Below are 26637 nucleotides of genomic sequence, written 5' to 3' on the forward strand. Positions count from 1 at the left end.
CAATTCCTCCCTGAAGCCCTTTGCCATCATGTACTTTGTCTTCGACACATTAATGACTAATCCGATCCGCCTGGCTTTATGCACTCTTTAGTCGGATGTACGTTTCCGCCATCGTCACAAATTTACGAGCAATAACATCAATACCATCAGCGAAACCAAGCAGCTGAACGGACTTCGTGAAAATCGTTCCACTCGTGTTTATCCCCGCTCTCTTAATTACACCCTCTAAAGCAATAATGTTGAACAGCAACCACGAAAGCCCATCACCTTGCCGTAACCCTCTGCGAGATTCGAAGGGACTCGAAAGTGTCCCTGATACTCGAATTACGCGCATCACTCGATCCATCGTCGCCTTGATCAATTGTGTTAATTTATCCGGAAATCCGTATTCGTGCAGAATCTGCCATAGCTGCCAATCGAGATGATTGCATCATGCACCGATTTAAAATCGATGAACAAGTGATGTGTGGGCACGTTGTATTCGCGACATTTCTGTAACACCTGGCGGATGGCGAATATCTGGTCCGTTGTAGCGCGTTCACCCTTGAATCCAGCCTGATATTGACCCACGAACTCTCTTGCAATCGGTAGTAGACGGCGGCATAAAATTTAAGAGAGTATCTTGTAGTAGTGTGATCGCGTGATAGTTCCCGCAATTCAACTTGTCGCCTTTTTTGTAGATGGGACACACGATACCTTCCATCTGTTCTTCCGGTAATACTTCCTCCTCTCAAACCTTGGTAATGACGCAGTGTAGTGCTCTCACCAGTACTTCGCCACTGTATTTTAGAAGCTCGCTTGGTAGTTGATCTGCTCCAGCGGCTTTGTTATTTTCAACCAGTCAACCTCCTCCTGAATCTCTTGAAGGTTTGGAGCTGAAAATATTTCGTCCGGCGCACGTATTCCTGGATCTGTCGCTAGATGCTTGCAACGTAGCCATTGAGAAGAAGCTCGTGAGAAGATTCCCGTGATTGCGTCGGCTGCACATGTCGGCTTGTGACACAAAACCTCTGTGCGAGCGGTTAAGCTTCTCGTAGAGCTTTCGTGTGTCCTTAGCGCGGTACAGCTCTTCCATCGCTTCGCGATCTCGTTCTTCCTGCTGGCGCTTCTTCATCCGGAAGACCGAGTTCTGCCTGCTCCGCGCCTGTCTATAACGTGCCTCATTCGCTCTCGTACGGTGTTGCAACATTCTCGCCCATGCTGCATTCTTCTCGTTTTTCAACTGTTCACATTCGCCGTCTACCAGTCGTTTCTGTGATTCGGAGTCGCGAAGCCTAGTGCTGTAGCCGAGGTACTACCTATGGCGGATCGGATGTCCCTCAAGCCATCTTCAAGTGTAGCTGCGCCAAGCTTCTCTTCCGTTGGTAGGGCCACTGCTAACTGCTGCGCGTAGTCTTGAGCCACTTCTACGTTACGCAGCTGCTCGATGTTGAGCCGCGGTGTTCGACTTCGACGCGTGGTAATAACCGTCAAAAGTTTTGAGCGCATGCATACAGCTACTAAGTAGTGATCCGAATCTATATTCGCACTGCGATATGTGCGGACATTGGTTATATCCGACTATGCGAGAAGAATTTACCGTCGATTAGAACGTGGTCGATTTGGTTTTCTGTTTGATGGTCGGGTGATCTCCAGGTGGCTTTGGATATCTTTGATTCGGACTATCATACCACGGGAAGCGGCAAAGTTTACGCATCGCTGGCCGTTGTCATTCGATACGGCGTACAGGCTGTTCGCCCGATTACCGGTCTGTACATTTCCTCCCTTCCTACCGGTGCGTTCATGACGCCGACAACGATTTTCATGTCACGCGGCGAGCAACCACCGTATGTTTGCTCTAACTGCACGTAGAACGCTTCTTTCTCGTCACCAGGTCTCCCTTCGTGTGGGCAATGCACGTTGATGATGCTGTAGTTGAAGAAACTGCACTGAACTCTCAACATGCACAGCACATCCTTGCGTTGATCTGCTGCCGCCCGATCATTGGTGGTGGTGGGTCTTTGCCGATTGTATCGAAGTCGTATTTTCTTCTATGTTACTCGCAATGAGGATTTTTACAGGTAGCATATTGGGCCTATGCTAACACTCCTGTTTCGCCGGAGGGCTATCGTGCCAGTTCTGTTACGTCCCACCCAAAACTGGGACGACCACGCTGATGGGGCTACCACCTTGGATATAGCTGGGCGTGGAACAGCATTTCTTTATCAGCCGCTGGATGCCAGAACAGACGCTGTTTGAGCCGCACCTCCTTGGTGAACAGACGCTCGAGACGTACCTCCTCAATCTAGGTAGCTGAAGTCAGAAGGACAACAGTGCCCAGGGTGCACTATCAGCTAGGCACACAACTCTTAGCTGGCAGTCTTTGTCAGCCCTTGACCCTTGGAAGCATGAGGTAGGAACTTGTGAGGACCAGAGCTATGTTGAACGCTCTCCTTTTTGACTCACCGTTTTGCAGCCCGGGTCCTAAACTAATAATGAGCAAAAATTGACGCTCCAGGACGCTCGCCGTCGCCTACAACACCATCAAAAAACCTCGCTCGTCATATACAGCAGTGCAGTTTTAGAATGCAACAGGCGCGCGTTCTGAAAAGTTGATACATATTGGAGTTTTTTTTATTCTTGAACACTTAAATAACCTATTTTACAGCTCTTTTGTCCACTGGGGCATTACGTGAGCGATTCCAATTGGCGGCTGCACTTACACTTTGTACAACGCCTGAATGTATTCTATTATATTCTTATTCTACCATATCGAACTGGTTTGCCTTTGTGCTGCTTTCACTTTCTACCCTGTAGAGTGATGAGCACGATGATGAAATGATGTGTGGCTGTTGTTCCTTTTCCAGTCCGATTGGGGGTTGTCCATTATGGGTTGCCGTTCGCCGATATCCAATTATCCGGGTCCGTTTGAGCTATGAGAGCTCAGAAGAGGGTCAAGTGCCAGCTCACGAGGGAAAGAAGAGCAACTGACGAAGTACCGGGACTGGGATCGAACCCATGACCATCCGCTTATGGAGATGCGAACATAAGGCTGAATTTCAAAAGGCTGAATGCACAAAAGGCTGAACACGAAAGGCTGAAAGTAACATAAGGCTGAATTTCAAAAGGCTGAAAGCACACAAGGCTGAAATTGCAAAAATGCAGGAAATGAGTAATAGTACTTCTTCTTCTTTTTTTCTGGCGTAACGTCCTAACTGAGACAAAGCCTGCTTTCAGCTTCTATACGCATTTCAACAGTTATTCATTGAGAGCCTTCTCTGCCAATGACCACCTTGCATTTGTATATCGTGTGACAGGCAGGAAGATACTTTATGCCCGCGGTTGTCAAGGAATTTTCCTTTACAAAAAGTTTCTGGCCCGAGGGAGAATGGAACCCGTCACCCTCAGCATGACTACCGGTTTGCTAACCAGATCGGCTACATATATGAGTCCTAGTCATAGAATGTGCTTAGTGAAGAGGCTAATGATGCATACCAACTAACACAAAAAATCCTACATAATGGAAGCAGTGGTTCAAAGGCTCTACAGATAAGGGAAAAAAAAACACAAAAAATGACTGATGGTATTTCAATCGGAGATTTTTCCTTCTTTGAGCATGAGCTATTCTTTCGAGTCATGCTGTTATGGAGATTGATTGCCATTACAGCTGCCAACAATGTGATCAGAGATTTTTCCTTCTTTCAAATATATGCTATTCTTTGGAGAAATACTGTCATAGTTATGTAGGCGATCAATAATGCATACTTTAGCGTGCAAAAACAGTCCTAACGCTTTCCGATTTCGAACATAGTAACGGATGCATGTTCTTCCGGGTTACGTACAAAAGACTGAAACACATAAGGCTGAATGATCAAAAGGCTGAAAGCATCAAAAGGCTGAAAGATATCAAAAGGCTGAAAGATATCAACATGTTGAAAAGTTTTGAAAGTTGTAGAGAATCGGATGAAATGACATTTTGGACATTTATGGCTAATCTATTGGTCTTTGATAAACATTTGACTTGACTTGAAAATGATCATAGGAAGCAAAAGAATCTTTGCTCGAAAGTACATTTGGTCAAACGGTCATTTGGTCAAAACCCATTTAACGGAAGAGGAAGTATATGACATTCAATCGATTTGACTATTCATCGAATAGACATCTGGTCACGTGAGCTAACTCTAACTGATGAAAAGACATTCAAGTGGAACATAATCTTATGGATTTCGGTATTGCTAATTTAGAGAAAATTTTCCACTTTACGGAAGATTTAAAAGCTACCGCAGCTGTCAGACTGATGATTTTCACCAATGTATCATCAATCAGTCCAAGGATACCTTGGATCGAGCCTTGGATACGACGCCGATGATCATTGTTTGTTGTTGCTTTTCAGAACATTTCACTTTGCAAGCATGCTTTGATTTGACCAAACTTTTCAATGATACGATCATTTTCATGGCTGCGGTAGGACTTTGACAGCTGCGGTAGAACTCGGCGGCTACCGCAAAGTGGAAATTTTTCAAAAAATCCGTAATATCATAATGTCTATGTTGTTGTACTTTCTTCAGTATCATATCGGCCAATACCCCGCTAATACTAAACTATTTTAGCTCAAATTGACAAAGGATTTTGCCAACAATTTATTTCCACTCGTTTGAAGTAATATGTGTGTCAACTCGGAAACTAGGTTGAATGAGTCTTAGAAGTAAACAACTGTTCGGGTAATTCGGGTAATAAGCGGTAGTTGAGGCAAAAACTAGTGTACCTAACTGTTGCTCAAAAATGTTTGAACTTTGTTCAGTTCTAAATTTATAACGCGTGCGAGCTCTAAATTGAACACTAGCGAAATCCGCGAAACTAAAATGGCCATACCTCCACCATGTTTCCACAGATTTCAAACATTTTGAGCTCATTAGATTCAGAAATTCTTCTGCTATTGGAACCATATCTGAGCGTACCAGTCCGGTCAACATGGGTTTTGGAAAATCCGGATTTCCAATCATATGATTTAATACAATACAGTAACGGAGTTATTGGCATGAATTATCGAAAATCATAAAATTGCCTAAACCAATAGAGTCTGATCATCGGTCCATCAGTTGGCCATTCCTGATTAAGTTTCTCAAGGAACTCCGGGTGACTAAACAGGTTTATTAGCATCACATATCGACAGAAACTATTTCCCCCAATGTTGTGCGCATAAGAATTTAGAATCGAATCACCGAATTGCATCACTGCAGTGTGAACGCGTTCAATTTGCATTGAAGTTCATACTCGGCACACTGCGATCAAATATGTATATTTGAACATGCAAATTGAACGCGGCATGAACTGGATAGGACTGAACCCGTAGCATGCTGACTAACATGTTACCCTGGTATCTGTGATACTAAAATGGTCATGTTTGCGCCATTTCACCCTTCAATTTTGGCAATCTTTTGGGCTAATTCAATCTCCTTTTATTGAAGAGTGAGTGAACCAGTCCGACCATCGTGTGTTTCGAAAAATATAAATACCTGGAGCTGTATTTCAATATCCGAGACCACAAAGTCGTACCAAAGGATCTACGATGCATTTCCCTGTGATATAACATAATAACGACCAAACATGTAGATGCGGCACAATGTTCTAGTCCTAGGAAAGAAGACACATAGGATTTAATGATGAAAATAAGCGCATGTGAACTCAGTGTCGAATGGGAACCGAGCGGGAGCTCTTAAGCAGCAAAAGCTCTGACAGGCAAGTTCAATGCTTTGTCGACCAAAAACATTAAAGTGTTCAGTTCATTTTTGGCTCACGTTCTGTTCGAATACAATACTGCTTGAAAGAATAGCCTATTTTATAAGAAGAAGAAACATCTGGTAAAAAGTAAGCAGCTTCAAGACCTGAAATTAAATTAAGGTTCTTTCAACATTTTAAAAGAAGGAAAATCTTTGATTAAAAAAAGATGCAGCTATAACATTTAAACACAGTAAGAACAGCCTATGTTCACAAGAAGGGGAAATCTCCGATGAATCGTTTTTAAGGAAAATGTGCACGCAGAAGCTCGCTGCATTTTACACATTGGTAAGAATGCCAACACAGAATATATGCGAATACCTCAAAAGAACAGCTTATTTTTAATAGAAGGAAAAAACACTCACGGGAGAGTTATTAGTATGCAGATATTATCATCAAACCTTTCCGCTTGGTCGTTGTACTGTACTATTTGCGGCCACAATACTTACTCTTCCATCAGAGATTATTCCCGCTTTTTTAGAAAGGCTGTTCTTTCGAGGTAAATGCATAGATCATAATTTAATTATTCAACTAGGCTGCATAGTAAACCTCCTTAGCATTAAAATCATTATAACCCATTTGCCTTAGTGGCATGTGAGGCCTGGTATCCTTCGGCATAATGACACAGCACCAACGGGAACGACATTTCGGCAAATGCCACTCCGGGGAATAGTATTCCGGAAAATATAATACCTTGTGTAATACCATCTTTTAAATCATTAAACCCTCAGCTCAGATTATATAGAGTTCATTATTATGCATATTTCAACTTTTGGAATTTGCCATGTTTTCAGCCTTTTGAAATTTCAGCCTTTTGCTACATATCCATAGTTTCAGCCTTTTGTATTCAGCCTTATGTGCATTTAGCCTTTTGAAATTCAGCCTTATGTTACCATCCCGTTCGTCCAATGAACCATCAATCAATGAGCGATAGTGTGCGTCAAATGTCAAACAAAAGCTAAACCAATGCAAGTGTCAGGGCTGAGTGGTCGGCCAACTAGCAAATTTTCATATAGATCATTATATCAGTGTACGATATGAATAATTAGAGTGTTATGTCTGTTTGAATGTGATATTAGTGTTGCCTTTAGGCTCGCATGACTGCCTTTAGGCTCGCCGTTTCAAAACTAGTCGAATCATTATTTCAGCCTTATGTTATTTCAGCCTTTTGACATTTTCAGCCTTTTGTGATTCAGCCTTTCGTAATTCAGCCTTTTGTTATTTCAGCCTTTCGTGTTTCAGCCTTTTGTACGTAACCCCGCTTATGAAGCGAATGTGTAGCCGCTGCGCCACGGGCCCCGGCTAAATATTGGAGTTATCATGTAAAGTTTTCAATTTTAGGTTACTAACAAGGAAAAAATCTAAGGGGTGCCAAATTTACACTAGGAGGTGTCACGTATCCCTCCCCCCTCCTCTAGCTACACCAATGAGCTAATGAGCTGCCTAGTTGAGCTTAAGTGCCTAATATCTAAAAATGGCGCAAGAGATTTTCAATCTCTTAGCATCCTTAAGGAGAAACTTCAGAGAATACAAACATGGCTGCCACAATGGCCGACTTAGTCCCCTACTCACATTTTCAAGAGCACCAATCTTCAAAGTTTGTAAACAAATGCTGTCGATTTGTAAAAGCTGCCTCTTTTTGGAAGTGAGTAAAGCCAGGAAAACAAGTGCGGCTTGTCTCGATGCTTTGTTCGTCAGATTTGTGCCTCTAAAGTTTGTATGAAAAAATGCAATGGAATTTCTTGATGTTTCACCTTAAACGATCTCATTCTCATCTTTTGATGGTGAAAAAATAAAGAAAGGTGTTTTCTGTTCAAAACGTTTAAATCATTTTTGAAAATAGGACATGTAGGTACCATACAGAAAGTGCCATACATAGGTACGAAAATTTAAGAGATACGAGTTTGTCGTCTTCGATAAAAAAAAGTGATATTATAAGTATTTAAAAAAAAAAAACAACAAAATAAAACATATTGGAAGAAAACCGTTTCTTCTGAAGAAATTCAACCAGGAACTGAAGTTCATTGTGGTTCTTGTGCAATGTTGAACTGGGATTTTGTTTTTATCACACTGTGTGTCATGGTCCTGTACCTTCCCCATAGACGTAGCTTACGTCTGAAAACCCCTATTTAATAACAATTTTTGCATTCGTATATCCTGTGTGCGGTATTCAATATTCAAAGGATGTAAACATATTACTCTTGCTAGATCATGGTACTAGTGGACGGTTTCAACACATTAAAACCCGCACAAGTTCTTAGGCACATTAGTTTCAATTATTTTAAGGAGATGGGCTTATGACTATGCCGGACGCTGTGACTGGAGCAAACTTATTTATTGTGTCTACACATCTCAGGACTAGTCTGATGCTCGATTCCATCGAACACGGTTGCCGTGATAGTTCCGATATAAAGCGAACCCGGAATGGGTGTGGAACTGCTAGTGACATTCCCAGCAGTGCTTTTACTAGTGGTAATTGCGCCGCCTTCTGCTCTGAGCTGTGCCGGTATAGCAACGAACGAAGTACATGTGGACTGCCAAGAGGATACGAAACAACTGGTCGCCAACAAAGTGATGCAATCAACCCCCGCCATGACGGAGTTCTACAAGGAACATGAAGTGACCGAGACGGACTCCCGGCTTGCCTTGCAACAGTTGGATTTGAACGAGATCAGCAAGGTACCGGCCTGGTGCGACGGATGCGGTATTGATAAGATTCACTTCTGCCGGTCGGCGGCCTTTATCAACGATCATTGTTGCTGCGAACATCGTCACGCAAAGGGTGAGTAGTAAATGGCATCTTGTAGTTGTAAGTGAGTGGCATATCCTCTTGGCTAGACTAGTTGGCGTCATCGTCGGCCGAGCGCCTTGACCTATTTCTAGGGTAAGACAGTATGCAGCAAAGACTGAGTTCACGAAGGAAAATTTGCCTAATGCGATAGGATTGATAGGATGGAGGGTGATGGCGATGACTCAAAAAAAAATGCTTGATTTGCTCATGAGGAACACCAAGGGAATCGCGTGATAACGAAGCATAAATCAGTGTTTAGTTTGGGGGTTGTGAAGTGAGAGGTGATGAAAATTACTCCATTTTGGTTGAGGAATACGAACATGAGTCATACTTGAATTTTCACTGGCTACGAAAAAAAAGGAACGAAACTAATGAAACATTCTCGATAGGCAAACTGCCCGGATAAAAACTAACCATAGGGTGTTTGGTGAAAACCATTCCTGCACCATACAGTGTACCAGCTACAATAATGTATATTGTAATGAAATGGTTGGCTAAAAGCTTCTCACATTGTAGCTACTATACATTTACATTCGAAATTTTATGTAACAATTTATTATACTGTTTTTCTTACTTTTGAACCATTCACTTTTCCGAAACATTATTTTTCCGTGCACTTTTAATTATTTATTCAGTTTTAGATTTTTCCCGTGCTTTGTTTTGTTGATATTTGTGACATTTTTGATGCAAAGGAAAGTAAAGAAAAAAGTAAATAAGTTGAAACATCAATTTAAAGTTAATAAAATATTTAAATAGGGAATCGCGCCACTTGGGCGGTGGCTTCTATTTTCGTCTGTTTTCCACTATAACTCAGTCAAATTTGAACCAATTGACACAATTTTTAGAATGCAGTGAGATAGGTATAGTATCTACCCGTGTACAACATTTCAAGTCAATTGGTTTAAAATTGACTGAGTTATAGTGGAAAACAGACGAATATAGAAGCCACCGCCCAAGTAGCGCGATACCCTAAGTAGTAAACCAGATGTCTTAAGAACTGCAGATCCAAGAGATATGGCGGGCTAGGTATGTAGAGTGCGGTGAGAGGAATACGATTGACGAACATTATCTCTGACGTAGAGCCATCTTTAACATATGGACTGGACTGAATACTGAAAGAAATTCTAATATAGGTTCATCTTTGGGTTCGCTTTTTAACCTAACTTATACTTAAATTGAACTTGACAGTTTTCTCATGAGTTGTTATGTATTTCCCCGTGTATTTCAAACTTTCGTCAAACTGGAGCCTCAATATTGCAATAACGGTTAAGCACGCTGTAATGATACTTATGTACCTCGTCACCCACTTCATGCAACTACATTAGTGGTCTAATAATACTTAGCGCGTTCGGCATAGTTCCATCATGCCACTTAAAGTGTTGCCACACATAGTGCTTAGATTGCAAAACCCGGTTATCCGGCTGGTGGTGCATGGGAGCCTAAGCTTCAACTGTTAATGCAATCAGAGACTACTCAGACCTCGACTCAGACTTAGACGTGGGCGCTCCAATATATGAAGGGTTATCCAAAACGCTCTGGAGAATTCCCAAAGCGCATTCTCATAATGCTAGTAAGCCTAAGATGCCATTAACAGGAGGAAAATGACAAGATAATACAGTCATAACCCGCTGGTTGGGGACTTAATAGTTGGGTGACTTTTTAGTTGGGGCTCCGTTAGTTGAGCTGTCAGCCAACTAAAAAGTACCTGGATGTCATAATTCAATGTCAAACTGAAAATGACAACCAATCTGTAAGTCCGAGGGGTGAGCTAATGAGTTTTTTATTTCTTAAACTTTCCTGATAATCAAGAAGAATTTCAATTTCATATTTCTTAAAAAAAAAACAATATGTACAATTACTTCGAAACAAATGCAAAACATCGGCAATCTTTATTTTGTCGATCATTGAAAGCGTTTTGTGCTTGCATTTTGGTCCGGGTGGTTTCATAAACATCTATATTTTCACTTCACCGACTAAAAATGGGTGTAAATAATTATTTATCGCATTGGCCATATATGTATCTTGCAAAACGTATCAGTTTTGCTCTAAATGTAAAACAAATTGAAATTTTTTAAAATTTTACTTCCAACCTAAACATGATTTAAAAAAAACAATGCGCGCGCCCCTTGTGCTGCTGTCACTTCACCCAACTAGCGAATCGAATCCGTTGGTTGGGTGGAGGTTGTCGCTCAACGAGCGGGTTCCGACTGTATAACATTATATGGTTTATGTAATGTAAAACAATACAACATAACAAAAGAGAACCATTCCAAAACCATTTAATTAAATGTATAACCAGTAGCGTGGTTCAAAAAATCGTTTTTGCTCCACACCGCTTATTCGATTCGTAACCAGATTCTAAGCCATCTCCCAAAAATTGAGCTGATTTGGTTGAAAATTGAGAGTGCACAAGCCCTTCAAAGTTTGTATGGGAATTACTATGGGAAAACGACGTTTTCCATTCAATTGGCCGTAGAATTTTCCCAAATGCCTTAGAGTGTTAGTTGACTCTTGGTTCTCCTAGGCTACTCTATCAGCTACAACTTTGCAGAAGACCTCATTCCAATCGGACGCCTCATTAATTAGTTATCAATTTTTATCTAGAATGAAAATCTTTGATCATGATGATTACACTATTCGATGGGCATCACTGTAATTTGCATTGAAACATAGTAGCCATGATTTCTGTATGCTATCTTTGGCGCCATGTGCAGCAATGTTGCCTGCTGGAAAGATGAACGATCACTATAACTATAACTATAAGTTTCTCCAGTTGGATAAAAATCGATATCTAATGAATGAGGCGTCCGATTTGAATGTGGTCTTCGGCAAAGTTGTAATTGATAGAGTAGCTTAGAAGTACCAAGGGTCAACTAACACCTTTGGCCACTAGGAAAAATGCTACGGTCAATTGAATGAAAACCGTCGTTTTCCCATAGTAATTCCCATACAAACTTTGGAGGGCTTGTGCACTCTCAATTTTCAACCAATTCATCTCAAATTTTGGGAGAAGGCATATAAGGGGCTGTCCATAAACCACGTGGTCATGGTGGGGGTGGGGGGGGGGGTTGGTTTCGGCCAATGACCATTTTGTATGGACAAATAAAAATTTTTGTATGGACTAATGACCACGCGAAGGGGGGGGGGGGGGGTTATGTAGGGTCACGGTGATGCTATGCTCCCAAATTTATCCTGTTTGTTAATGCTTTGTTTTCGAAAAGTAACCAAATAATTCGACGCAGATTTTTCATTTGGGCCTAACTGACATTTTCGAGTTCTCTTCATCGATCCTCTCTTTGTGTTGCCACAGAAAGTGTATTGGGCTTTCCAATGATTTTTTGGTTGAAATGCGAAGAAGACGACTACATGTTGCTATAGAAACAAAAAGAATAATGATTTTGTTTGTTTTGATCAAGTTATTAGCGAAAGAGAGAGTCGACGAAGAGGAAACGATGCAGTAAGTTAGGCCCTTATGAAAAATCATTGTCGAATTCCGTTCTTTAACAGTAAACAGAATGAAAACATAAAAATACGTTTTGAATTGCAACAGACTGGAAGCTATTACCGCGAATCAACATATCACAGTCGTATGTTTAAGAAAACAGTACAAATATATTTTTTTATGCAACAAGTTTAAAAATGATGCTTTTTTTTCAGCACGAATCGTACATTTATACATACAAAGAGTGCTGAAAAAATCGAGTTTTGCAACGAGTTGCAAACAAAGTTTTTTGCAATTTCTCATCGTAATAGCTGTTTAACCTCACGCAAATCTGACAGGAAAAGGCCTACTTTCCCACACCAAATTAACAGTGCTGTAATGATGCATTACAGCACTGATTTGCGTTGCGTAATGAACCATTACAGCACTGTTTTCAGTTTTGGTCAACTTCTTGATGCTTTCTGGACGCAGTTTTGAAAAATTGTGACAACTGCACAGTATAACCTATTATGATCAGATTTTCTTAAGCATTGGCTATGAACATAAGTGTGCAGTTTGATGAAAAAGTTTTGTTGAAAACTATCCTCAAGGGTAATTTATGAAATTGCAAAAAACGTTGTACGCAACTCGGTGCAAAACTCGATTTTCCCAGCACTCGTCGTAATTATCCAACTCGGCAAGCCTCGTTAAATGTACGACTCGTGCTGTAAAAATCGCCATTCTGCACCTTGTTGCGTAAACTACTATTTTGTAATTACGAAAAATATCCATTTAGTGCGATCTAGCTACACAAACATGTATCATTAGGAACCACGTGTGCGCGCTCATACTTGTCGGCGTAGTTTTTTGTTTGATCAGGTAGGCTATGGTGTAGTAGGCGTCACCAATGAACGAGCTTCCGTTGTCAAACAGTTGTGCGCAGGCAAAAGTGTTCAAAAGCAGATTCAGCAGCTGATTGTACACTAGATTTGTAATTGGAATCGTAATTGAAATCGTCCTGATTCGGATTCGAGCTGCTCAGTAAATGTAGCGGCAGAGGCTGAATCTACGGAAAGCACGGTGGTAAGTAAAAAGTGCGTACGAGCAAAAGTGCCGAAAAGTGCTACTTTTCAGCACTCTTAAAAGTGCCGAAAAGTAGTACTTTTCAACACTCTTAAAAGTGCCGAAAAGTAGTACTTTTCAGCACACTTGCATTAGTGGCGAAAAGTAGGCCATTTCAGCATACTTCAGCCAACTGAAATGTTCAACTTTTCACAACGTAATTACAAAAAAAGTATTAGGTGCCATTAGACTGTTTGTCGTTATGCCAAATATTTTGTCATTGAAATCCGACATTTATCCAAGGTGCTATGATTCACGTTGCGTTGGTTATTTGTTGGGCTTGTTTGGCCAAATATTTGAAACGTTTACTAATGGGAACTTAATGCAATCAGTCCTGCAAAATATCTGTCTCAGTGCCTGTTTTTCAGCCGAAAATGAAAGATTGCGGCGGTCGTTTTCAGTTCCTCGATGTGAGAACTGACAGAGTCCGAGAGCTCCATTCGTGAGCGACCCAACACGATCAATTCTCAATCATCCACACACTACTCATGCTGAAAGGCCATTCGTCTCAAGCGATGGCTTGTGAGAGTGAGTGCCCTATACGTTAGCACGGGTGAAAACACTCAACTACAGAAAATTGAATGGAAATTTAGCCCTGTCAGCTCTCGCTTTCAGCACGCTGCGTGCGAGTGTGAGTACCTATTTCATTTCGCTCCCTTGTTGCTGATCGGAAAGCAACTTTGACAGGAAAACCAAAACGGAGAAAATGAAAAAAGCAAAATATCGTTATCATAAAGGCCTGTCGAAAAATTGCAGCACTGAATGCAATTGTGTGATTACTCTGTTGATACAATTATCACACAATTATTTAATGAAACTTGCCGAGCTGGATAAATACGATGAGTGTTGAACGAGTTTGTCTTATTAATATATCCTATTTTTTGCAATGACTAAAAATATTCACTAGAATATGATCATTTCCATCCACGATACTACCATAGACTGACTACCTTTGCGGTGTTTCAATGAGAACGACCATGTGCTCCATCATGCTAGAAATTTTGATCAAGCAAGTTGTGCTTACTCGTCACAGTTTTGCAAACTCTTACCACTTACCACTCTGTGCTCTTACAGTGACAACTCAGGTTGTGGTTCAAACAATTGCGTCAAGTTTCATAACCCAACCGGATTACAATAAGATTATGGAATGGAGTGAATGAAAATTTATAAAACGAAGACTTTGACCAGACCCCCCACCCCATCTAGAAGTCTATACGTGATTTTTGAACGGCTGTATCACCTGTTAACTGTTTTTCAAGCGGAATTTGAATAAGCTGAAGTTAGATTACTATGAAGGCAGTTTAAGCCGGTTATTATTGTGCCACTTTCAAATTTGCGTAATTCTATTCCTACTTCACCGTAATCAACTAAATTTTGCATAGTTTTTTTAAGAGTCTGTTGTCCATATCTGTTCAATTGTGAAGTTTTCAGTGAAATTTCGGTCGAGATAATTAAACTTTAAATAAAGTTTTCCCTGTTATTTTTGAAATAAATATCGGTCATTTCAATGATAACGGAGCTTTAAATCATAGAATAACATTTTTATTGTCTAAGTTTTCAAACGTATGAAAACCATTCTTTTAGATTTCATTTAGAATATTTTTTCACGAAAAATTGATTAAAATTGTTTGTTTTTTACATTTTTCCGAAAGTGACCCACCATCCCTTTTGTTTACATTTCACAGTCAATACTTATTACACACATGTGATACAGAAATCACTGTACAATGGATCATTGAAGTCGACTTTTCCGCTACTCACCGCATCAAAACAAAAGCGCCACCGTATATGGACGGTAACACAGTGACAGCAGTCGAGTTACGTCAAACACACAAGGCTACGGTGGCGCTATCTGTTCATTTCATAGCGGCCGTTTTAGTTATTTTAGTGATCCATTGCGCTTGAAATGAGTGCCACACTGTGCCCACACTGATAATGGACTACCCACTTTGCGCGCAGCCACAGTTGATCAGCAGGAGTAAATCAATTTAATTTTGTATGGCGAAATGCATCTAAACTTGAATTACTTGAAATAGGATGCTTTTACTGAAAAATTATTTGGTAGGTTCAATAGTGGTCACCATTGTGCACAACCACTATCAAATATTTTTTCGAATAATATGTTCCACTTTGAAGAATTTGCCTTTAGATGGTATTCGCCATACAATATTTTTGCGATTTACTTTTAGTGATTTTTCGCGCATAGAAGCTAGCGCCACATTGGTCGATGCGGAGAGTAGGAAAACAGCCGATGAAGTTAATTCATTCTCTCCGTTCAAGTCAGTCTTGTTAGAATTATACTGACAGTAAGTACCGTTGTACGTGTATCACACTCCACAATGGTCCGAGGACCAACATTAAGTGGAAAAAATTAATAACTCAAAAACCATCCAAGATAGAGTCTTCATGTCTTCTAGACATTTGCTCGTGAGTCCAAGCCGCGTTATATGCAAAGGTGTCCTAAACGCCAAATCTTAAAATACTTCATATTTCAGCACCTAACTTTTTTATTTCAAAAGATATCGAAATAAAATGTTCTGCAAAGTTGAAGAAGGTAAAAACCCCGACAACTTTCTCGAAGAGCAGTTTTTTCTATCTCTTCAATCTGAGGAGATATAACTTATTGAAGAAATAAAAAGTCCGAAATCGGTTTTTTTGTCATATGTCAAAAACTATCATTTTTTCAAGCCTACTATGTTCAGAGCAATTGTACATTTTTTATTCAAGCTTTATCGCCTCAAATATGTCAGCATTCAAAAGCAAATCAACCTAATGTGAGTCCCATGGCTTGACACCGGTTAAAACCATTGCAATGGTCAAGACATGGGAGTCACATTAGGTTGATTTGCTTTTGAATGCTGACATATTTGAGGCGATAAAGCGTGAATAAAAAAAATACAATGATTTTAAATATTGGTATCAAATGCTAAACCTACAAACTAGCAACACGGCCAAGCCAACAACAAAGCGATATGATCGCAGCAAACGGATATCAATTTCGACCAATCAACAAATGGTCTCCGTTTGACAGCAAATTGGTCTCAAATTGACTGACTACGTGTCGCATCCTATCCTAGGATCAAAGGCCTTTCATAATATATGTCAAACATATAAAACTGGACGGTCCACAATTCAATTTAAAATTTGCATACGATCACCAGATGCATATATCTGATGAATTAAGAAATCGAAAAACTATAGGGAATTTGTTTTATATTTTTGCTCACTTACACAAAAGAACAAAACAAAACAAAAAAGACAACATTGGGTTCATCGCTACTCGAATGTTTAAGATAAGTGATCTTGAAACACGAGTAGATGTTGAACTCGGACATTATGGATGTCATTTTTCGTGAAATTGATGCCTAAAATACGGTCATAGTCAAATCACATTTAAAACGCAAAACAAAAAAACACCCTCTCCAAAATTTGTTAAAATGCAGTTTTTGTCATACTAGATCCGGTGGTGGGAGAAAATTAAAGATTCACTTGCGCCTTTTTCAAATGTTACGCTAGAAAAATTGGCTTAAAAAAGTACAAAAATACTTATATCTTTTGATAGAAATATCGTACAGCTTTGATGTCTTCTGACGAAATGTGTATTTTGGCAATATGTACAATTGCTCTGAACATAGTAGGCTTGAAAAAATGATAGTTTTTGACATATGACAAAAAACCGATTTCGGACTTTTTATTTCTTCAATAAGTTATATCTCCTTAGATTGAAGAGATAGAAAAAACTGCTCTTCGAGAAAGTTGTCGGGGTTTTTACCTTCTTCAACTTTGCAGAACATTTTATTTCGATATCTTTTGAAATAAAAAAGTTAGGTGCTGAAATATGAAGTATTTTAAGATTTGGCGTTTAGGACACTTTTGCATATAACGCGGCTTGGACTCACGAGCAAATGTCTAGAAGACATGAAGACTCTATCTTGGATGGTTTTTGAGTTATTAATTTTTTCCACTTAATGTTGGTCCTCGGACCATTGTGCACTCGTATCACATGTCTGTCTGAGGTATTACATGTCTTCCGAAGAAATGTCAAAAATAGCAGAACGAACATCTTTTTCAGAATGTGGAGCGAACGAACACTTGACTATCACGCCGAGGACCTGGGATCGAATCCCACTCCCAATAACCTCGCAAAATGTGAGTTCTTCCTTCGGAAGGGAAGTAAAGCGTGGGTCCTGAGATGAACTAGCCTAGGGCTAAAAATTTAGTTAATACAGATAAAAAATCTTTGCAGGAGAAAATTTTGTTCAAGGACGCTTATATGGAAAGATTATAGTAAAAACTGTTACAAGATATTTCTCATAACATACGAAACCTCTAGGATGGATATTCAGAGCACTAGCGCTCTGCCCAGTGTGGGGCGCAAACAATTATGGCTGACATCTTGTTGCGCGTGGGACCACCGGATCGGCCCTCCCGGTCCGGTGGCAAATGTGCGCAAACAACCGTTTTCTAACTGGTATTAGAAAATGTAAAAGTTTGATACCCATTAGGGTGACCATATGGTATCCTAAAGGAGGACATGTCCTTTTTGCCTATCTCGTACACTAAGTGTACTGGAAAGGCTATATGTTCACTCCAAAAATGACTTTATGATAGAAGGCCCGGAGGGTCGAGTCACATATACCAATCGACTCAGCTCGACGAATTGAGGTGATGTCTGTGTGTGTGTATGTGTGTATGTGTGTCCCACCGGAAGTGGCCAAATGTAAAAGTGAACCAAACCCATGCATGCGACACATCAAATCACGGCTTTTCCAATAACCTGATGGCCGGTTATTATGGAAGCAAGCTCAGATCACATACGGGACTGCCGGTTGTATTCCGGAACCAGTTCCGGGTGTCTCGCTGAAAATGGCCAAATATAAAAGTGAACCAAACCCATGCATGCGACACATCAAACAGCGGCATTTTTGATAACCTGATGAACGGTTAGCAGGAAAACAGTATCAGACCATATCTGAACAGGTAGTTGTCCGGAACCGGTTCCGGGAGTCCCGACGGATGTGGCCAAATATAAAGGAGTACCAAACCCATGCATGCGATACAACAAATTACGACTTTTCTGATAACCTGATGACTGGTTATCAAGGAAATAGGTTAGGACCGCATTAGGGATAGCCTGTAGTGCTGTAACCAGTTCCGGGTGTCCCTCCGAAAGTGGCCAAATATAAAATTGAACTGAACCAATGCGACACAGCAAAGCTCGGATTTTTCGATAACCTTATAAACGTTAGCAAGCAAACAGGTTCAAATTGGTAAAAAAAAAATGTTTTACGCATAAGGTCAAATCTCAACCGTTACGTAGTAATTGAACTTTACATGTTTTTAATTTTGATTGCCTCAAACCGGCTATAACTTGAAAATGTTCAAACATATCGCATTTGAATGATTATTAAATTTTCTACCAAAAAAGATCTTGGAATCTATTGGTTTGGTTAGATAACTAAAGCAAAAAAGCTCGAAAGTAATGTTTGGCGTACACTTAGTGTACATACTAAAAACTATATGTTCACTCAAAAAACGATTTTTCGAAGAAAAAAAAGGCTGCTAGGATTAAGTCGCATATACTAGAGTGTCCTTCCCGGGACATGCCGGGACAAGAATTCCCGGGATTTGAGTGATTTCGGGATTTCCCGAATCCCGGGATATCATTTCAGAAATCCCGACAATCCCGGGATGAAGACAATTTGTAGATAAAACTGCCAAATATCAAGGCAAAAACTTTATCTGGCCATTTTCACTTTCGAAATATGAGCGGTTTTCTCACACACCGCCATCGGGCTTTGGACACTAGGTCATACTTGAAAAAAAAAAATCAATCATTCATGATAAAATTGGTATCATGTTATGCATTTCATTCATCTTTTTCTATTTATTGGTTCATACAGTAGCAGCAAGAACAAACTGGACATAGCCCACATACCATATTACATTGTAATTTTGGAAATCTGAGACCAAACTTTTACTATATTATGTAAATAATTTGAATTTCTCAGAAGAGAATTAATGGATCTCAATAACTAGTACAAATGTTTTAAAATTATGGAAAACCGCAATTGCAAAAAGAGTCCAACCTTTTGTATTGAAATATTCGGAAACTAAGAGTTCAAAAGGTAAGGTACCCCGGGGCAAGTGGGACCTAAAAAATTGCTAATTTGGTTTTGTCATGCCAAAAATTTCAGAACACATTTTTTTTAATAATTCCAATGAACCCAAAAGACATTGTTGGTATATTTGTACTTATTAACGTGCATTAAAACTATTTCAAAATTTTTACATTCCATATATTATGCATATAATGAAAAGTGTAGCAGATCTTCATTTACTGCGTTTCACGGGGCAAGTGGGACCTATTCAGAGTTTTTGTTCAAAGGGCTTAATATAAGTTGCAACAAATGAGGTAACATAAATCATAAATCTCTTATATGAATGACTATGTTTAGAGATTAAAATAAGAAGAGGTTTATGGTATCGTGCATAAATTACGTAACACATAAAAATCGCTGGAAAAAACTTGAACCAACTCTAGCAGCTCATGCAAAATAAATTGATTTTTTTATACAAAATGCGCCGTAAAGTGAAGAGACAAAAGATTTCGAAACTTGGTCTCTATATTATATAGTTCATGAATCTCGCCAAAAGTTAATCTGGGGTTTCGAGATTTTCAATAATATTCTCCCTTACATAATCTTACGATCATTAAATAATGTTTTTATTAAATTATGAATTTTGAAAAGGTCATTTCCCCATTTTATTTTTTTGTGGACGGTTCCTGAATGCTCAAAAGAATTCATTATACAGCGTTAGGTGAAAAAATAATGGAATATATTTAGAGAAAAACATATAAAATTCATGCTTTTGATTTTTTTTGTTTTACCCAAGGTTTTACCATTTTTAAGAAGAATTTTATCATCTAAATAGAGGTAATAAAGTATAATTCAATAGTAGATTACTTATTGCGTCAATTTTTAATGACTTTCGTGCTAATTTCATCTAAGGCTGGGCAAGCCGAGATGAACCCATAAAATTGTATTTGTTTATTCTCATAGGTCCCACTTACCCCAGATAGCGAAATGCACTGGGGCAAGTGAGAGCAGTAAACTAAAGGTAATAAATGAAAATAAAATACAGCTTTTTCGCTTGAAACCATTTGCAAGAACTCCAAATACTATCCTGAAACCGAAAAAGTATTTGTAGAATGACAAATCTATTTTTAAACGACGAATGTAGTAGAGCACGTCAATCTCACCTAGTGAATTGAAAATTACATATGAACAACAATAACGTATATGGTCTCTTTATGGTTGAAACTATAACACTTTTTGTATTCAAAGTATCCGTAGGTGTGATACCTATGTTTTCCATGAAGAATGTTAGTCTTAAAAATAAATGATAAAAAAAATACTAGCTATAGGTCTCATTTGCCCCCGATTCTCACTTGCCCCGGGGTACCTTACTCTAAAGTTATATTGAAGTGCGATTATTACGATACATATCAACAAAACAAACAAAACAAACATCTTCCGTAGCGATATAATACAGATTATGATAATTATTTCTCTTAAACTATTAGATATCGGTAGAAAAATACTTGCAATAAATTAACTACTAAATAGTTGAAAACAGACTGTTCTTGGCGAACATAACGTTGATACTTTTATATGTATTTCGTTATTGACATTTGTACATCAAGTAGTAGTGCAGTACATTGTATAGACATTTTATAATACTTCTTGTGATGGATACAGAAATAACCATATCTTAAAAAATGAATATTTCAACTGCACAAAAGTTAAACAGATCAATTTTCTGGGTTTTATTGAAATTTTAAAAAATCCCGGGATCCCGGGATTTCCCGGGATTAGCTAAGTATTTTGTCCCGAATCCCGGGACACGAAAATTGGCCGGGAAATGGACACTCTAGCATATACCAATCAACTCAGTTCGACGAATTGAGATTAAGTATGTATGTGTGTAGGTATGTATGTATGAGCGCAAAATTAGTTCACTCACTTTTAAGGCACTTCCCATTGGACGATTTTTCGGATTATAGCTTGAATCGAACCGGAATTGTTTGCTATCAAAAATAGACCAGGTCGGCCACGAGTTTTGTGCGGAAATCAACACTGGAGACCAGAAGCTCCACGATGTCCGCCCAATATTCAATATGGCAGCCGAATTTTCTAGGTGGCGGCTCAAAATTCAAGATGGCGGCTGTTTAATGGAGATTTAGGCTCTAAAACCATGCTATATGGGAATAGTTGATATAGATGTCTGGACTCCTAAAATGACGACTAGAATATCCAAGATGGCGGTCTAAAATCCAAGATGGTGGCTTCAAATTCAAGATGGCGTCTGTTTAAAGAAGTTTAAGGCTCTAAAACCATGCAATATGGGTATATTTGGATATGGGGAAGATGTCCGAAGTAAAAAAATGACGACCAGAATGTACAAGATGGCGATCTAAAATCCAAGATGGCGGCTTCAGTTTCAAGATGTCGGCTGTTTGATGGAGATTTAGGCTCTAACGGCTGTTTAATGAAGTTCTAGGCTCTAAAACCATGCAATTATGAGTATATTTGAAACGAGGAAGATGTCCGGAGTCCAAAAAGGCCGACCAGAATATCCAAGATGGCGATCACAAATTTAAGATGGCAGCACCAAATTTAAGATGGCGACTGTTAAATGGAGTTTTAGGGCCTGAAACAATACATTATTGGTATATTTGGTATGGGGATGATGTCTGGATTACAAAAATGGCGACTAGAATATCCAAGATGGTGGTCCAAAATCTAAGATAGCGGGTCCAGATTCAAGATGGCCGCTGTTTAATGAAGCATATTTCTCGTCGCCAAAAATGGCGACCAGAACATCCACGATGGCAATCCTAAATGGCGGCTTCAAATTCAAGATAGGATCTTTTCTTGAGAGTTTAAGGCTCAAACATTGAAAGCCAGATAAACGATATGATTTCTGGTATCTTGAAATGGATTTCTGTGTATTGTATGAAAGTGCGATATACACCAACATTTCAATTGAGTTTTATTGAAATGGGGTTTCGAAGGCACGAGAAAGGCGCCATCATCACTAGGTGGATTAATTAGGGTTTTTTTTATTAAAAATCAAATGTCTACGAAAATGTCCTTCTTTTCGATCTTTGAACTTATTTAAAATTGTATAAAAACAACTGACATACAGTTTTGTTCAGGTATTGCATAATATGTATTCGAATGCTATTGATAAGCTCCAGAGACGTCTTCAATGAGTTATATTGTCAAAGCTAAATCATTAGTGTCGTAATGAAGTTGGGGTCATTTTTACCGGATGTGACCCAGTGACCCACTGGAATAACTCCGAATAGCCGGAAGGTTTCCTAGGCATCTATACAGGGGATAGAAAAAATGATCGGAATAAGCAAAATTTTCACTTTTCAAAAAATGTTCAACTAGCTGTAACTTTTCGAAAAGGGCATCAAATATTCTCAAATTTTTACTATAAGTTCATTAACGAGTTGTGTATCAGTGGTCCAAATTTGGAAAAGATCGGGCCATTCTCCACCACGTTATAAAGATTCTTGGAAAAGGTAATATTATCGGATAGCCAACATTGAACTGTTATATCTCCGGATTCAGTGAACCGAATGCAATGAAATTTTGATCACTAATCTATATAAATAAAAATGGAATGGTGTTTGTATGTCACGAATAGGCTCAGGAACGAGCCAACGAATCTACACCATTCTTTCAATATTTCATTCGTGCAGGGCTCCGAAGTCTTCGTACGTAAAAATAATTGGAAAAAGTGTACGGGAAGGCAAGAAATACGGGAAAATCTGAAATTGCGTTTTGAGTGGCACTACGACGGTTGCCGGGACAGCTAGTGACTTATATAACGAACTATGAAAAACCTTTGACTTAACTTAAAATTCTTAACATAGAAGAAAATCATAACGATTAGATTATTTTTCTAATAAAACACCAAATCATCCAAAACTTCAACATCGTTTCAAAATTCAAAATTCAAATTATAGTTCATTTAATTTCCCTCTAAATGTGTTTTAAATGAAAGTAACAATACACATGAATAATAGACCAATTTGCTAAAAAATCGTGAAAAAAATAAAATCGCTATAACTTTTTCTCTTCTTAGAAATTTCAAGTTAAGTCAAATGTTTTCCAGAGTTCATCATATAAGTCATGAATGGTCAAAAATTCATTGCAATCGGTTCATTGAATCCGGAGATATAACAGCTCAAAGTTGGCTATCGGATAATTTTACCTTTTTCAAGAATTTTTATAACTTCATAGAAAATGGCCCGTTCTTTTCCAAATTTAGACCACTGATACACAACTAGTTGATGAACTTACAGTAAAAAATTGAGAATATTTGATGCACTTTTCAAAAAGTTACAGCTGTTGAACATTTTTTGAAATGTGAAAATTTTGCCTGTCCCGATCATTTTGTCTATCCCCTGTATGATGCAAAGGTCAAAAAATAAAAAAAATGAAAGTCGTTTTTCTCAAAAAGGAAAAAGACACATGGTCCTCTCTGACTTAACGCCGACTATATAACTTATGACGTTAAAGCCTAGGGTATGCCGAAAAGCTTTTTCGAAAACTGCAAATTGATCCGAAGCTAGTGAAAAAAAATTATACGCTTGTTAAATAACATAGGGCAAAAATTGAGATTTTATTTCTGATGTTATTCCTTTATTTCCTTTCCTACATGTTAAATGATAAGCACCATCGGACAATCTGCATGTCCGTTATAACTTTTATCACAACTGCCGGTTTGCTTTGCGATTTTCGACAGAACGTCATCGGTTATATAGTTGAAGAAACATGTATGCCCTTTTTCAGAAAATTACAAAAAGGGAGTTTTCCCATACTAAACCCCATACAAATTTCAATTGCAATGCAGAATACGGGTACGCAGCAAATCGCTCCCAAATTTTGCACAGTTGTTTTGGACGCTAATATGGAAATTACTTCTGGGATTCCTCCAAGATTTTTCAAGATTGATTAGATGTTGCTTCTGGAATTTATCCAACAGTTCCTTCAAAGATTCATCTTTCTGGGAATTTGAACCGAGAATTCTTCCATTATTTCTCCAGATGTTCCTTCCGGAATGCACTCCTTCCTTTTATGATTTCTTCAAGAGCCCTCTGGGAGTTTTGAGAAGTTTCTTGAAATTCCTGGAAAATTCCGGAGTGACTCTGGAAAATTCTAACGTATTTTTATATAAGTGATTCATTTCAAATTTCCCCAGGGGTATATCCAGAGTTCCTTTGGAAGTTTACTCTGCGATTCTTCCGGGAGTTTTTTTTTTAATTCCTAGAAAAAATCCATCTGGCATACATCCAGGAGTGCCAAGACTCCTTCAGGAATTATTTCTGAGATTTCTACAAAAAAAACTCCTGCAAAGAATGGTTTTTTTTTAAATGTCTTCAGAAGTATTTTTACCGGGATTCCCAAAAGGAAATCCTGGAGAAATGCAATCTCAGAAGGAGCTTTTGAAGGAAACCCAGAACAAATATCTGGAGGAATTCATACAAAACTGCTGGGGGTTTTCCGTAAAACAATGTTGGGGAATGGAGAAAGAAATCCGGGATACGATCAAGTAATTCCGGAAGGAGTTCCTAAAAGAATTACGGGTTAAGTCCTAGTAGGAATCCCCCGAGGAGTTTTTCCTGAACGAATTCTTAAAATAAATCCTGAAATGATCCCACAAAGAACTTCGGAGAAAATCCTGAAGGTTTCCCAGAAGAAACTATGGGAGGAATTCATAAAAGAAATCTAGAAGAAGTTCCTGGAGTAATCTCGATAAGAGCCAAGAAAGATTCTAAGATACTCCTTGAGGATTCTCAGAAAGTTGTCCTTCAAAAATCACAGAAGAAACTTTTGAAGCATTGACTACATTTTATTTGAACACATTTTGAATACACAAAAATTTTGCTATGTACAGAAATATGAGCTCTTTCTGCAGTGTTGTTCAAATGCAATAATTTACATGGAACCAGGATTTTTTCTGATACTTGATTCATTCCCATCATAAAACCTTCCGGCATACGCACTACGTGCTAGGCGCACCTCAAATAATTATGAATGCAAATCACCTCTTCTGTCCGTACTGTTTCGAATAATAGAATCGCATCTAAGATTCCAAAGTAGTGCAATACATTACAAAGTGTGGAAAGCAATGGAGTCCACCTTCTAATGAAAACGTGATAATATTTACAACCTAAGCTCTGGAAGCTGAATCATTCTAGTTTGGAATATTTGCTTTGTTATGCGGAAACATGTGCATCGCTTCGCAAATCATGGCGTATGCTAAGGGGTGGTGTCCGCCACCGTATGCGTTGTAATACTAATTTGCTTCATATCATCGAAAAAGATAGTATGATACGAGTCGCGACCTAACCTATGATTTAAAAGCGTTCGATGGCACATTCTCTCCTACCTCACCGCACCGAGGTCGTCCATCTCCGTCAAGTGAAGTGCAAACAATACGATGAGACTTTTTCAAACTGATTCCCCCGACATTGGTCACTCATACGAATAACAATGTTCATTTGGTGATTATCCCGTTCATTTACTGACAACTGACGCTAAACCGTTTTGTCATTGCATTCATATCTAACTCTAAAAGGTTCCCACTTGTCAGAGATAAATCGTCGCCAATTGAGTTGACAACTGCTGCACTCGTAACATCAGCTTACAAGAAGATTACATCGACGGGTAATTGTGACTATTATGTGAATTACATCTGTGCTATCATCGTCAATCATAATTATGTCCGATATCGATCAGGGACAACTATGTTCAAATTGTTTAAATTATCCCCTCGTTTGAATAGAATGGCTACACGCTCCCGTCAGAATACCCATTTTTACATTGCTATCTCTGTCGCTCTTCAAGAGGCTCCATTTAAAAATACCCATTTTCAAGTTGGGCGGCCCAACTCATAAATGGGTATTTTTAAATGGAGCCTCTTGAAGAGCGACAGAGATAGCAATGAAAAAATGGGTATTCTGACGCGAGCGTGTAATGCACACCGCTTTACCGATAGTTACCGCTGACAAGGTGAAACACGACTTTCGCCCAAAATTTACAAATACTTGATCGGAATGACTAATAATTTCTGGATCGCGGGCCGTTCGTTCATCGATCACGCGTTGATGGCTCCCCTGAACTGCATGATGGAAATCACGTCACTGTCTCCGTACTTGGTGGGCGCGTAGCAGTTGCATTCGAATCCGAAATTAATACTCCGTGACTTATTGGCAGTAGACATACAGAGGTAAGCACGCGCTGCGCTCGCTTACGATGCGATGTGATAGGGACAGGAAGCATTATGATGGGATAGGTTCACACACATGGCACACACAAAGCACAATAATGATGGTTACTGGTACGATCGGTTCGAGCGCGGAAGATGGATCGATGCGGCGACTAGGTATAACCTTGTCTGTTTATAACGCGAACGAAGAGGATTATAGGTGGTAGCATTCCGGTAGCAAGAATATCGAATT

The 26637-nt window shown here is 39.1% G+C and overlaps 1 protein-coding gene across 5 annotated transcripts in view; it reads left to right on the forward strand.

Moving 5' to 3' along the window:
* The window catches only part of LOC115253685 (uncharacterized), a 94275-nt gene that overhangs the window by 1832 nt on the left and 65806 nt on the right, over window positions 1-26637 (forward strand). For all 5 annotated transcript variants that reach the window (XM_062846371.1, XM_062846372.1, XM_062846370.1 and 2 more), the window contains exon 2: window positions 8114-8539. In XM_062846371.1, coding sequence (XP_062702355.1) covers window positions 8182-8539 — 358 coding nt within the window. In that variant the 5' untranslated portion in view covers window positions 8114-8181. The remainder of the gene's footprint in view (window positions 1-8113; window positions 8540-26637) is intronic.

Source organism: Aedes albopictus, chromosome 1, assembly GCF_035046485.1.
Source record: "Aedes albopictus strain Foshan chromosome 1, AalbF5, whole genome shotgun sequence".
NCBI classification, from domain to species: Eukaryota; Metazoa; Arthropoda; class Insecta; order Diptera; family Culicidae; genus Aedes; species Aedes albopictus.